At 39.6% G+C, this 14,128-nt stretch overlaps 1 protein-coding gene across 7 annotated transcripts; it reads right to left on the bottom strand.

The window, feature by feature from the left end:
• Positions 1–637: 637 nt before the first annotated feature.
• Positions 638–13,728, bottom strand: LOC136232346 (uncharacterized). 7 transcript variants are annotated; one of them, XM_066021439.1, is made up of 11 exons: positions 13,533–13,728; positions 13,258–13,450; positions 13,129–13,175; positions 12,938–13,037; positions 4,119–4,155; positions 3,838–3,925; positions 2,389–3,035; positions 2,147–2,311; positions 1,679–2,074; positions 1,251–1,601; positions 638–1,138 (listed from the first exon to the last, which is right to left on the bottom strand). In XM_066021439.1, the coding sequence occupies exons 7-11, from the start codon at positions 2,827–2,829 to the stop codon at positions 917–919; spliced, it is 1,575 nt and encodes a 524-aa protein (XP_065877511.1). In that variant the 5' UTR covers positions 2,830–3,035; positions 3,838–3,925; positions 4,119–4,155; positions 12,938–13,037; positions 13,129–13,175; positions 13,258–13,450; positions 13,533–13,728; the 3' UTR covers positions 638–916. The 7 variants fall into 7 exon arrangements, with proteins under 7 accessions (XP_065877511.1, XP_065877510.1, XP_065877514.1 ...); XM_066021438.1 differs by having other exon boundaries at positions 2,389–3,925; positions 12,944–13,037; XM_066021442.1 differs by lacking the exons at positions 3,838–3,925; positions 4,119–4,155 and having other exon boundaries at positions 12,944–13,037.
• Positions 13,729–14,128: the final 400 nt, after the last annotated feature.

Raw genomic sequence — 14,128 nt, forward strand, 5'->3', positions numbered from 1 at the left:
GAATCGCAGTGGAAGCAGAAATTCCCGAGGCGGAATGGGTAAAGAGGCGATGCGAGCAGTTGGCTTTAGTTGATGAGAAAAGGATGGAAGCCTTTTACCATATACAGTTATATCAAAGAAGGATGGCTCGGGCTTTCAATAAAAAAGTCAAGACCAGCCCTATCAAAGAAGGAGATTTGGTGCTGAAACAGATCCGTGTGACGCACACCGACCCGAGGGGGAAGTTCAGGCTTAACTGGGAAGGACCATTCGTCGTGAAGAAGATACTAAGCAAAGGAGCGGTGAAGTTAACCACAATGGACGGCATGGAATTCTCCGAACCTACCAATCTGGATAGGCTTAAGAAATACTTTTTGTAAAAAAAATAAAAAAGAAAAATAAAGAAAAATTCCCGATAGGTTGAAAACCCGCAAAGGGCGACCTATGCAACAATAAGGGACATCCCAATGGGTGAAAACCCGAAAGGGCACTCATTTAAAAATTCCGGGATAGTAAAAGGAGAGGAGAAAAATCGACGGGATCCGAAAACCGAAAGGCGGGTCCTGGTAACAATAGTTATAACTTGAGCAATTACAAAAACAATGTATAAGAGACTAAATATTTCTGTTGTTTGTAAATAAATAAAGGCATGAATATATTTGACGAGAATGATTGGAATCATTATAATCTACCGAATGCATGGTAATATGAATCACGGGTTATACATTTCCTATCCTACTTTCCACAAAAAGCCTACCTACTATCCACCCCACTCACTATACATCAGCTATACATCGGGGAAACTCTAATAAAAGCTACACAGCAACAATGAAAGCTACGAGCCTAATACGGAGGGAAGTCCCAATAGTTCTCAAAATCTCTCAGGTGAGATGCCCGCTCCGCAGATAGTGTCTCCTCGGCAGCATGCGCTCTCTCATCAGAAACCCGTGCTCTCATCAGCAGCTCGTGCCCTCTCCTCTGCAGCAAGGCGTCTGATCGACTCATCACGCGCCCTCTCCTCGACGGTAAGGCGACACTCAGTCTCCCGTCGCATCACTCCCGACCAGTGGTCGTTCCTCTCTTGATACACACGACCAACTCGGGCATCAGCTTCCCGCACTAGCTCACTCTGTCTCCGCTCATGGGCATGAAGATCACTCTACAAAAAAAAAAAAAAAAAAAAAAACAGATAAGAGGCAGCATAGGCAAAAACATAAATCATACATACATGCATACATTTCACTACACTAAAGTACAGTAATGATACATACCAGGTGGTCGGTGCAGCGCAAGCTGAGGCGATCTCGTAGGAAGCCGGATAGATCCACGTAGTCTGTACAGGTCTCCCTAGTGGTCAGTGAAGCGTCCGAGGGGTCAAACGGGACCCTCGAGGAGAAGATAGGAGGGGCCGCCTCGAATCCCGCATAAGGTGTCCCAGACTCGTCATAGCAGATCGTAGCATAATCCCTCCCGTAGCCTGGTATAGGCACGCCTATGGACGATCTCTCCGGTCGGGCTGCGCTGGAGGACTCGCCGACGAAGTAGGGCTGCTCGCGCGCTGGTGTCTGAGTCTGAGTGCCATCAAAAAAGTCAGATAAGTGGGCACTCCTCCAAGATCCCTCCTGCAAAAAAAAACACACACACAATAAAACCTCCGAACATATCACGAATAAAATGAAAAGAGAACGGAATCACTTACTGGAACCTCCGCCTGACCAAAGACGGCCTCGACCGCCTCTCTCGAAAACACGTCCGTCACCGGATCTACCTCCATCGCTGTCGCTGGGGCATCCCTCGCGCTCAGTAAAGTAGACAAGTAAGGCTCGCGGCCCCCAGCGTGAATCCACACCGCTCTACCAACAAACCTACGGGTCAGGTCCCGACGAATGACCGATAAAGGCAGGGTCCGTACCGCGAACATAGAGATGGGGATCTCACCCGGCGTCCAATTAGCGTCTCTAACCCCAGTAATGCCTCGATCCCCTAGATACCACGCCCGCACGCAGGGGCCGGTGAGCACACACTGCTGCTCCTGAATCATCGACACGTATGCATACTCAGGGCCGAAGTCGAGGTCATCCCACCTGAACTGAATCTAAAGCAAAATACACAAAGAGAAAGTCAGAAAGGCTCAAACCAAAATCTGGCACGATGGGGCAAAATCTACCTGACTCAGGGTCAGCGAGTCGATCTGATCCAGAAGCCGCGACACTGTCCGTCTCCTCTCAGCGCTCAAGTCGAAGTCCCTCCATCGAGTCATAAATGGCGGCCTCGGCACTCTCGGTCGAGGTCGAGACCGGCTAGGAAGGATGTATCTCTCGTATGCCCACACCTGCGGTAAAAACAAGGACTAGGAGTGTGAAAAATGCGAAAAAGATAAGACGGATAAGTCAAGAAGGCGTCACGTACCAGCAGGGCAAAGGTATAACCGCCGAAGTCCTTGCACTTCCGGCAAGTCAGATCCAAGAACTTGTAAAGAAAGGCTAAGCCTGCCCCTGCCCAATCATAAGAAGCCGCTGCATCCAGATCGCTAAGTGCCTGAATAAGACCTGCGTGTACCTTCCCGCCCTTCGTGCGAAAAATCGTCTCACTCAGAGCATATACTAAGAAACTACGAACCGCCAGGTCGGTAGCGTCAGTCTCGCAGAAATCACGTCTACTCAAGAGGCTCGCGGTAGAGACAAACTTCACCGGAGTAGACTTGGCGCATAGACGAACTCCCGGTCCAATCAAGGTAGCAAGCCTAGCAGGGTCGACCCGTGGTCGCATCATGCCAAAGTGGAAAGGGACGGGAGTGTTGCTCCCTCGCAATCTTGTCAACAGCGAAAAATCTCGAGGCGAGATGGTCATCTCACCAAAAGGTGGAAGGTGTGGGTCGAGTCAACCCACCGCTCGCATAAGGCCCGTAGGCCAAAAGGATCGCATACCCCGTTGGTGCGGGGCAGCGCTGCAATAAAAGGCTCGAAGCCCAACTCGCGCACGCGGGCTCTCGCCGCGGCGCCTAGCCTATCGTACCATGAGTGAATCTCGGCGGTGGTCCCCGAAATCTCAATGAACTAAAAAGAACAAGACAAGAAAATTTAAATACGGCTCCTAAAGCATGCATTTGATAAGAACGCGTCAAGAACAGGTATTCTTTCATTATCTAACCTAGAGACATCCGGTCGGTTAGGAGCAATTTTCTGTAAAAAAATCTCTCATGTAGGGTCCTTCACGTAAGGTTGAGTCAATTCTTTGATCCACTCTCGTCTGCGGTGACGAGGAGCGTAGATTAGGTTTTACTATTCACGTACGTTAACGGGCATTAGGTAAGTTTTTACTATTCACGTCGTTTTCACTATTTACATGCATTAGCTAAGTTTTTACTATTCACGTGCACTATTCACATTTTTACTATTCACGTGCATTAGCTAAGTTTTTACTATTCACGTCTACTATTCATGTGCATTAGCTAAGTTTTTACTATTCACGTTGTCACTATTCACGTCTACTATTCACGTGTATTAGCTAAGTTTTTACTATTCACGTCTACTATTCACGTGCATTAGCTAAGTTTTTACTATTCACGTTGTCACTATTCACGTGTACTATTCACGTTTTTACTATTCACGTGCACTATTCACGTTTTTACTATTCACATCGTTTTTACTGTCAACATGCATAAATTCGTAGTGTACTATTCACATGCATATAGCGCGCATTCTTACAAAAACAAACAGGTGTTACGTGTAAATAAAGGAATTCACGTTTTCTAGCTAAGGTCCTCTAAGGTAGTCTAAGAGTTAGCATGCAAATCATGTTCGTATAGGAGTGCTAAATCCTAGAGTTCAAATCAAATAAAAGTGAGAAACCACTTACCTCGTTGCAGCGTGTCCTGCTCAAGTGTGTTGTAGGGTCGTGGAAGGTATACACTCTATCCAGGTTTACATAAACCTCGTCCATGCCTCTGGTGCCATCCCATTCGTATAAATCCATCCCGAGAATAATCCAAATTGAAGTCTAGTGAGAGAAAGAGGAGAGAGAAGGTGTAGGGTTGAAATGAAACCCCACCACCTTATATAGGAAAAGGGAATGGCATTCCCGTAAATAGTGAAAAAAGTACGATTTGACATAAAGGTAAAAAGTAAATAATTAATTACCAGGTGCACAGACCTCCGATTTGCAGTCCGTTTCAACCTGCATTTCTCCCAGACAGTGACTAACATTGTCAAAACATCAATTCCAGACAACAGCTAATTTTTACAGAACAGTGACACCAGTCAAAATACAGACGACAGTCAACAGAAAAACAATCAGTAGTCTATTTCATTTCGGACTCAGACGTGTGCCCATCGAATCGTCGAGATGATAGCTCCAGTGAGAAAATACAAACAACAGTGTGGTAAGAAAATCCAGAAACAGAACCCGCTTTTTTGCCAATTGACTCACGGTCGCAGACCGGAGTTGCTTTTGAGCCATCTGACTCACGGTCGCAGACCGAAGTTGCTTTTGAGCCATCTGACTCACGGTCGCAGACCGGAGTTGCTTTTGAGCCATTGCGTTGCTTTTGAGCCATATTTACCTAAGATCGTAGACTAGGGTAGCTGTTTAGCCATTATCTCCGCAATCTTGAAATGGGGTAGCTGTTTAGCCATTATCCCCGCAGTCGTAAATCAGGGTAGCTGTTTAGCCATTATCCCCGCAATCTTGAAATAGGGTAGCTGTTTAGCCATTATCCCCGCAGTCGTAAACCAGGGTAGCTGTTTAGCCATCATCCCCGCGATCTTGAAATAGGGTAGCTGTTTAGCCATCATCCCCGCGATCTTGAAATGGGGTAGCTGTTTAGCCATTATCCCAGCAGTCGTAAATCAGGGTAGCTGTTTAGCCATTATCCCCGCAATCTTAAAGTAGGGTAATTGTTTATCCATTATCCCCGCGGTCGTAAACTAGGGTAGCTATTTAGCCATTATCCCCGCGGCCGTGAACTAGGGTGCAGCCCGAAGCAGAGTTTGATGCAGTCAGAGAGCAACGCCGGAGCGCGCAACGCCGGAGCGCGCAGCGCAAAGGTCAGGTATGTTTCCTCCTACTCGTTACGTGTCTTTTACTTTTATATGTTTTACATTACATGTGTTACGTTAGCAAAAACGTTTTCGAACCACACACATCACTGTCAAAATAGAAAAGTAGGGGCAACTGTAGACACCGAGTCGGAGGACCTGTGACGAAAACCTGAAACAAGACGGTCGAAGCGATTGATTCCGGAAGTTTTGAAAAATATATAAAGAATAATAAGCTGAGGAAAATTAACGGCACGGGGCGGGCACACAACGGCATCCCGCACGCGGACGACGATGGTCGAACGCCCGCTTGACGGCTCGAGACGTGCGCGCGGCGTCCGTCGGACGCACCGCGAGTGGCACGCTCTCGACGCTCAAGCAATGCCTGGGACCGCTGGCGGTGCGCGCCCTCGTGGGCCGTTCAGCACACGTGCCTGGCAGCGCGAGGCGCGCGTTCGGCGGCCGCGACGTGCGAGCGTCTAGCTGCGCGGAACGCGCGCTCGGCGGCCAGGGAGTGCACGCGTCCGACGGCGCGGGGCACGCCCCGAGGGTCGCCGGGCGGGCACCCAACCACGTCGGGCGAACGCCCAACGCGTCGGGCGGACGCCCAACGCCGTTGGGCGATCGCCCAACGAAAGTTGGGCGGCCGCCCAACAAGGTTGGGCGGTAGCCCAACACTAGGTTGGGCGGCCGCCCAACCACAATGGGCGACGCCCAATTTTTTTTGGGAGTCGCCCAATGTTCCGGGATCCGTTTCCCTATATAAGGGCACGGATCCCAAGGTGAAGGGGGGAGGCCTTTTTAGAAGAGGAAAACTTTCTTACTCTAAACATTTAGAGAGAGAGAGAGTGGATTTTTTTGAGAAAAATATTTTTTTTCTCAAAAATTCCAAATTTCCTAAGTTCAATTTTTACTAAATTTTCATTAAAAAACGGAAGCTCGCGGTTCGTGGAATCAATCGGCTTCGACTGTCAGATACCGAATTAAATGTATTATCCGAGGACTAGACTCTTTATTTAAACTAATGTTTTTTTAGATTTGTAATGTAAATAAATGGAGTCATTCTTGTTAATATTTCAAATCGTCTTCAATATACCAAGTTTTAAAACCCTAATCCGTTCCAAAGGCGGATTAAAGGATCATTGTAATTAAAATCGTTTTCTTTGCGAATAATAGAGTTTTGAACCATTTTCTTAAAGAATTTGTACAAAATAAAATTGACTTATGTTTACCCATGTTTTCTCATTAAATGGTTTTTTATCTCAAACGTTTTCAAATACTCGAGTCGTTCCAACGGCGATTCGGGTAAACTTCATCAAACGGGGTTTTAAAACGCACCTAAATCGTTCCAACGGCGATTAAAGTGCGAACCATGTAAATAAATCCGTTTTTGGGAAATAAGTTAGTGTAGAATAAACACACGATATAATATTTAATACAGTTGTAAATAAATCACTTCTTTCTTCCCCCTCTCTGTGTATGTATAAACATAAATGGGTGATTCTTTACTGATGTGGCTTTTCAATATCATATGCTCAAAACGGTTTCTAAAAAGAGAAAGAAAAGGGTTTCAAATGAATTTTAAACTTAAAGAAGTATACGATTAGTCCGTTATCGCTTAACATGCTGAGTAGGAGGCCGGTGGTTCATAACCGGACGATGTCGGGGTGCCTAGTAGCCTTTCTCCGGAAAGGAGCTAGCCTTCTCGGCTCGTACCTAAGTTTCCCGAACCCACACCGGTCTCCCGCAAGGGATCGGTGTTCATTTTCCCATTCGTGGGTGGCGATTCTTCCATATCTCTGAGCTCCGGTCCTGCCGAGCAGCTTGATTCCACGATTGGTTGCTTTCGGCGCCAATCACCACTTATGTCGCCATGAGGTTGTCCACCCCCCGATCCGCCCGGGAGATTAGGCCGCGGCACCTCGTCTAACACTTTTGAGCCATTTTACCCGCGGTCGTGGACCAGGGTCGCTTTTGAGCCATCTTACTCTCGGTCGTAGACCTGAGTTGCTTTTGAGCCATTTTACCCGCAGTCGTGGACCAGGGTCGCTTTTGAGCCATCTTACTCGCGGTCGCAGACCTGAGTTGCTTTTGAGCCATCCCATTAACGATCGTACACCGAAATTGCTTTTGAGCCATTCTTACCCATAACCAACGTACGCTAGATTCCGAGAAAAGAACATCCATCGACGGCCCCTCCAAAGGTGACGATGGAAGGAATCAGAGGATGACACCGGAACGCGCAGCGCGAAGGTCAGGTATGCTCCCTCCTACTCTTTACGTGTCTTTTACTTTTATATGTTTTACATTGCATGTGTTATGTTAGCAAAAAACGTTTTCGAAACACACATATCACTCTCAAAATAGAAAAGTAGGGGCAACTGTAGACACTGAGTCGAAGGACCTGTGACGAAAACCTGAAAACAAGACGATTGAAGCGATTGATTCCGGAAGTTTTGAAAAACAAAAAAAATATATAAAGAATAATATGCGTATAATAAGGAAAGAAAATTACGGCGGGTCGCTGTTGCCGGTAAGGTGGCTCGCGTATGCTTAGCGGCATGGCGCGGGTGCTTAGCGGCATCCGGCGCGCGGTCGACAATGGTCGAACGCCCGCTCAACGGCACAGGACGTGCGCTCGGCGTCCGTCGGACGCACGCGTCCAACCACGAGTGGCACGTTCTCGATGTCCGAGCAACGCCCGAGTCTGATAGCGCGGGGCACGCTCTCGTTGGCCACTGAGCGTGCGCGCCCGGCAGCGCGGAGCGCGCATTCGGCGGTCGCAACGTGTGAGCGTCCGACGGCGCGGAACGTGCGCTCGGCAGCCGCGGGGCGCGCGCGCCCGACAGCGCGAGGCACGCCTCGAGGGTCGTCGGGCTGGCGCCCAACGAGCATTGGGCGAGCGCCCAACCTTGCGTTGGGCGCTCGCCCAACACCGTTGGGCGGCCGCCCAACATTGTTGGGCGGTAGCCCAATTTAGTGTTGGGCTGCCGCCCAATTTTACTTGGGCGTCACCCAAAGTTTCGGGATCCGTTTCCCTATATAAGGGCACGGATCCCAATGCAAAGGGGGGGATTTTTGGAGAGAGCTTTCTCACTCTAAACATTTTTAGAGAGAGTGAGTGAATTTTTTTGAGAAAAATAAGTTCAATTTTTACTAAATTTTCATTAAAAACGGAAGATTGTGGTTGGTGGAATCAATCGGCTTCGACTGTCAGATACCGAATTTAAGGTATTATCCGAGGACTAGACTCTCTTTTATTTTATTTTATTTATCTTCTTCTCCTATTTATTTTTATATTATAGTTTTTATTTATTTAGTTATTTATTTATGTTGTCACATTTTATTTAATTAGCGTATTTATTTAATTTCCATTTCGTGTTGAATAAAATTCGGTTTTGTTTTAAAATAAAAAACATCGTTTTGATATCCCAATACGAACCGTGATCCGATAAAAAAGTAGTTCGGGTATCGAAAACGTTGTAATTACAAGTTTTTTATTTAAAAGAAATTTCCAAATAATGATTTGAAATAAAAAAAAACGTCGTTTAGGAACTTCCGTTTTCGACTATGATCCATATTTGGTAGTTCGGAAATCCAAAACGATTGAATTAGATTTAATTTAAAGCTTCGAATAAATCTGGAGAATATTGGAGTGATGCTGTAATTTGTCATTTCTGTCACTAAATGCTGTTTACCGACGGATTTTCCGTCGGTAAATCTGCCAAAATATAAAAGATGCCATTTCAGTCCCTTTTTCTTAACTTTTAAGCTTTTAATCCTTAATATATATATGTATAGTTATGTAATATATGTTTTTCAAATTATTTTAGACCTTTAGTATATGTAATTATTTTAGAATATTTGTATGCTTTTTTATTATTATTCTATTTTACAATATAAGTATATGTATATATATGTCTTTCTTTTTATTCATTTGGGCTCTATTAGATTCTATTTTGAAGATTATTTACTTGGGTATTTTGGGAAATAATTAATATATATTAGTATATGTTATTTTTGATATTTAAAACTATAATAGATATGTATATATGTAGTTTTGGGATATTTGGATTATTTTAGTGGTTATTGAAGGAAATTATTTTTGGATGAATATTATTTTCTTAGTTATAGGATTTACTTACTATTTTCACATTTTTAAAGTATAGATATATTGTACCTACTATTTTTATATACATATAGTTTCTTTTGTATAAACTTTTATTTTCTTATTCTATTTTTTTTTATTTAAATGTATATATATATATATGCTAGAATTACTTTCTTTATTCCTTTGGACCATTCATGGGTCCATGTTTCAAATGGGCTTTATTTGAGTATGAGTCTTGGTTTAAATGGGCTTATTATTACAAGTATAATAGGTAGAGAGTCCATTAAATAAGAGAGGAAAATAAATCACAAAAAGAGAGCTTTCAATATAATTATTTAAACTAATGAATTTTTAGAGTTTCCTAATGTAAGTAAATAGAGTTGTTTTTGTTAACATTTCAAATAATTTCTCAAAACACCACGTTTTAAAACCTTAGTCCGTTCCAACGGCGGATTAAGCGAACATTATAATTAAAATCGTTTTCTTCGTGAATAATAGAGTTTTAGAATCATTTTCTTAAAGGATTTGTACAACATGATATTGACTTGTATGTTTAACCACGTTTTCTCATTAAAAGGTTCTTATCCTAACGTTTTCAAACACTCGAGTCGTTCCAACGGCGATTCGGGTAAAACTTCATCAAACGGGGTTTTAAAACGCACCTAAATCGTTCCAACGGTGATTAAGGTGTGAACCATGTAAATAAACTCGTTTTGGGAAAAATAAGTTAGTGTAGAATAAACACACAGCGTGACATGTAAATGAAGTTGTAAATAAATCACTTCTTTCTCCCCCTTCTCTGTGTATGTATAACATAAATGGGTGATTCTTTACTAGTATGGCTTTCCAATAATATATGCTCAAAACGGTTTCTGAAAAAAAAAAGAAAAGGGTTTCAAATGAATTTTAAACTTAAAGAAGTATACGATTAGTCCGTTATCGCCTAACATGCTGAGTAGGAGGCCGGTGGTTCATAACCGGGCGATGTCGGGGTGCCTAGTAGCCTTTCTCCGGAAAGGAGCTAGCCTTCTCGGCTCGTACCCAAGTTTTCCGAACCCACACCGGTCTCCCGCAAGGGATCGGTGTTCATTTTCCCATTCGTGGGTGGCGACTCTTCCATATCTCCGAGCTCTGGTCCTGCCGAGCAGCTTGATTCCACGATTGGTTGCTTTCGGCGCCAATCGCCGCTTACGTCGCCATGAGGTTGTCCACCCCCCGGTCCGCCCGGGAGATTAGGCCGCGACACCTCGTCTAACAGGTGGGTTGAGAGTTTTTTTGTCTTTAATGTAATTTTCCTTTGTTTACTATAAGTGTTACCTTAATAATAATATTAATAATAATATCAACTTTATAAATTCTGATGGATTAAAAATATAATAAAATCCAATGGATATAAAACTAAAAAATATAAAAATACAAATCTTTTAAAACTAAATCTTTTAAAACTAAATAGTTATTATTATTAATATTATTATTAAGGTAAATAATTATAAGGTTTATATACTTTTATCTAACATAGTAATAAATGTATCATGCTATTACAAGGTACTTAAGTTTTAAGTTTTAAGTTTTATCGTAATTAACTCTTTAGTCCATCTATTTTAATTTTCAAATTACATAGTTATATAAATAAAAACTAATCTTTTAATTTCAAATGTAACCAAAATAGCTTTAATGAAATTTGTAAAATAGTTATTTTTTCTATTTTTATACTTTTTAACATATTTTTTCTCTTTTTTAATGAGAAATTCTAAGTTACTAAATAAAACTTCTATTATTATATAAATATTAATTTTTTGTTGGGGTTCAGTGTCCTACGGTTTTGATCACATGGACCTTAATATTAATAAATATTAATAAATTAATTACTTAATATTTAAGATATTATTATTATGAGAAAAAAATATAAAATACCAAAAATGTGTTTTATTATGAAAACAAAACTTTTGAGGCAAAAATGCCAAAGGGCAAGATGGTACTAATATGTAGTACCATCTTGCCCTTGATAATTTTTGACACATGGTAAATTATTATGTTTTTATTTAATTTAAAAATATTATTTTGCTTTTTCTTTATTTTATTTATAAGTTATTTATATTTTTAAGTTTAGTATTATTTAATTTTTGTTATATTTTTTTATTTAATTCTTTTATTTATTATTAAAAATAATTAAAATTATATGAAAATTTTGTATCTAGTTATAAGAAAATGTATATAATTAAATTAACATTGACAAATATTTTTGTCAAAAAAAATTACATCAAATTCAAATTATTAATTATTAATTTCAATAATTATTATTTAAATTATTAAAATTAATTTATAAATATATTTTGATTAATAATAAAAGAATGTTAAGTGAAAAATTAATATAATAATAATAAAATATTATTTTCTAAAAAAAATATTCTTTTGAGAAGTTATAAATAAAATGTGTGGTTGAGAAACTCTATATTTGAATATAAATTAAGAAAAAATAAAGTAAAATATAGCGGATAGTTGGAAACAAAATTACTCTTTTATATTTTAGAATGATAAAACAATTCTTTATTTTTTTTATTTTCTAGTAGAGTTCAGACACATTTTTAGAGAGCAGAATCGTGTTGCTGATCGCTTGGCGGCGGCGGGCCATGAAGGGACGTTAGGCGTTACTACCCTTCCTGTTTCCCCTAGTTTCATCTCTCATCTTCTCTTAGAAGATAGGATTGGGGTTAGCTTCCCTAGGCTAATTCCTGGGTAGTTTGTTGTTATTCATTTTTCTTTTCCTTTTCTACCAAAAAAAAAAAATAACATATATATATATACTCGTTATTTTTCTGGACAATATTCCTATGCCATCTTTTTTTTTCCATTAATATATGGGTTAATAATTTCTTATCCTTTTCTGGGAGAGTATTCCGAAGATATACTTTCTACCATTAACCCTAACATACAAGGAAATAAATCTTCCTTCTATCACCTTGCATTTCATTTCATCTAGTCTTAATAGACTGATTCACTCGTTCAACCGTCTTCTATGGATTGAGTTTGGATATATATATTATCATTTGCCGCAGTCCGGTCCGAACTAATACAAGCCCGCACATTAAAATTAGTTGGATTTGGGATTTATTGAAAACCCAAATTGGCCCGATCCGCCCTTCCGTTGATAAATTTGATTAGATTTCATTTATTAATCTATTATCTAAATAAAATCAAAATTTACGATTTTTATGGGTATATGAAAAGGTGACGTAACTTTCTGATTCATTTAAACTTAACTTTATTTTTAGTGTGTGTCTTTATTAATTTAAAATTAAAAAGAATGTGGTTGGTTAATAACAATGACTATAAGTTTAAGTTTTAACAGTACAAACGTAAACAATGTTTTTTTCGTAATTAATTATTTAAGTTTTAATTGCATTTTTATTTTTATTTTTATAATTATATCAAACTAGTAAAATCAATAGTTTTAATATATTTAAGGATTAGAATTTATAAATTAAAAGTCTACCCTATATTTACTAGGATTTATGATTTATGAATTGAAGTCTAAAATTTTTAAATTATGGTGTAAAATCATAATATATAGAAAATAATGATATATTAAGAATTAAACTTGGTGATATGATTTAGTTGTAATTTTATACTTAATTATCATATTCATGTATTTGACCCTTTTTTTAACTCAGCTGGATCCTAAACCGATAACAGATCTAGTCAAAACCAATATAATAAAATAAAATATTAACATAAAATGAAAATGGAACACTAACAATTGTATAAAAGTAATAATCTATAGTATAACAATTTGCATAAAAAAGAAAAATACCTGTACCAAATTTTCCAAGACTCTCAGTTCCAACTTTATCCATGAAAATGCCGAGAGATTTTTCGTCTTTGGTCTAAAATACTTGTACATCCTTTCAGATCTACAATACCAAAAGGTAATGCAACTAATTAGTTTCAATAACACAAAGAGAAGCAAAAAGATGCAGAATAGTGCGTAGAACGTCACCGTACTTTAGATCCGCGTCCCGGTTCATGGAAAGCATCTCCAGTAACGCGATCTGAAAATTTCCATAAAATAGAACAGAAAATTAAAACAGAGGCAAGTGAATTGAAGAAGTGAGAAACAGGAACAGAAATTACCGATTCTAAGGAAGAACAGTTGCGGAAAGAGCACTAGAGGAAGTTGCTACAATGAAACAATAGAAAATCGGAGACTGAGTTAACTCGACAAGGAGCAGCAACCGGAGTATAAGGCTGAGTTAACTCAGCAAGTTTTGATATCTAAACTAGATCTGTGTTCCGGTTCACAGAAAGCAACTCCTATAAACGCAATCTGAAAATTTCCATAAAATAGAACACAAAATTAAAAACGATCCAAGTGAATTGAAGAAGTAAGAAACAGAAATAGAAATTACCGATTCTAAGGAATAGCAGTTGAGGAAAGATCACCAAAAGAAGTTGCTACGGTGAGAAAACGGAACCAGAGATCGAAGAGAACATAAAATAGGAGACTGAGTTAACTCAGTAAGTTTTGATATAAAAGAGATGGAGAGAGCAGCGAAGAGAGAAGAGTGGGGTTGTGATATAAGTTTAAATAAGACAAAAATGGTGGAATAAGCATAATCTCACAGTAAACTTTTGCTACTTTATATTAAATTTAAGCTTTATCCTTTGTACAATGCACCGAAAGTAAAAAATGAACAGGGCTAGAAGATGATGGGAGATGGACCTTTGTTTTGTATTCTAGTGTCACGAAAAAGTAAAAAACATACAAAAGGGTAAATTACACTCATGGTCATTGAACTTTATCTATTTTAACATTTTAGTCATTGAACTTTAATTTTTAACAGTATTGTCACTAAATTTTACATTTTTTAACACTGATTGCCACTTAACTTTAACCAAGTCTTCAAAATAACCTTTAACGATCTTAAAATAAAAATATTTAAGAATTAAAGTTGTTCAGAACGACATTTACCATGAAATTATATTTTTTATTTTCCGAAATCAC

Source organism: Euphorbia lathyris, chromosome 6 (assembly GCF_963576675.1).
Source record: "Euphorbia lathyris chromosome 6, ddEupLath1.1, whole genome shotgun sequence".
In the NCBI taxonomy this organism is placed as follows: Eukaryota; Viridiplantae; Streptophyta; class Magnoliopsida; order Malpighiales; family Euphorbiaceae; genus Euphorbia; species Euphorbia lathyris.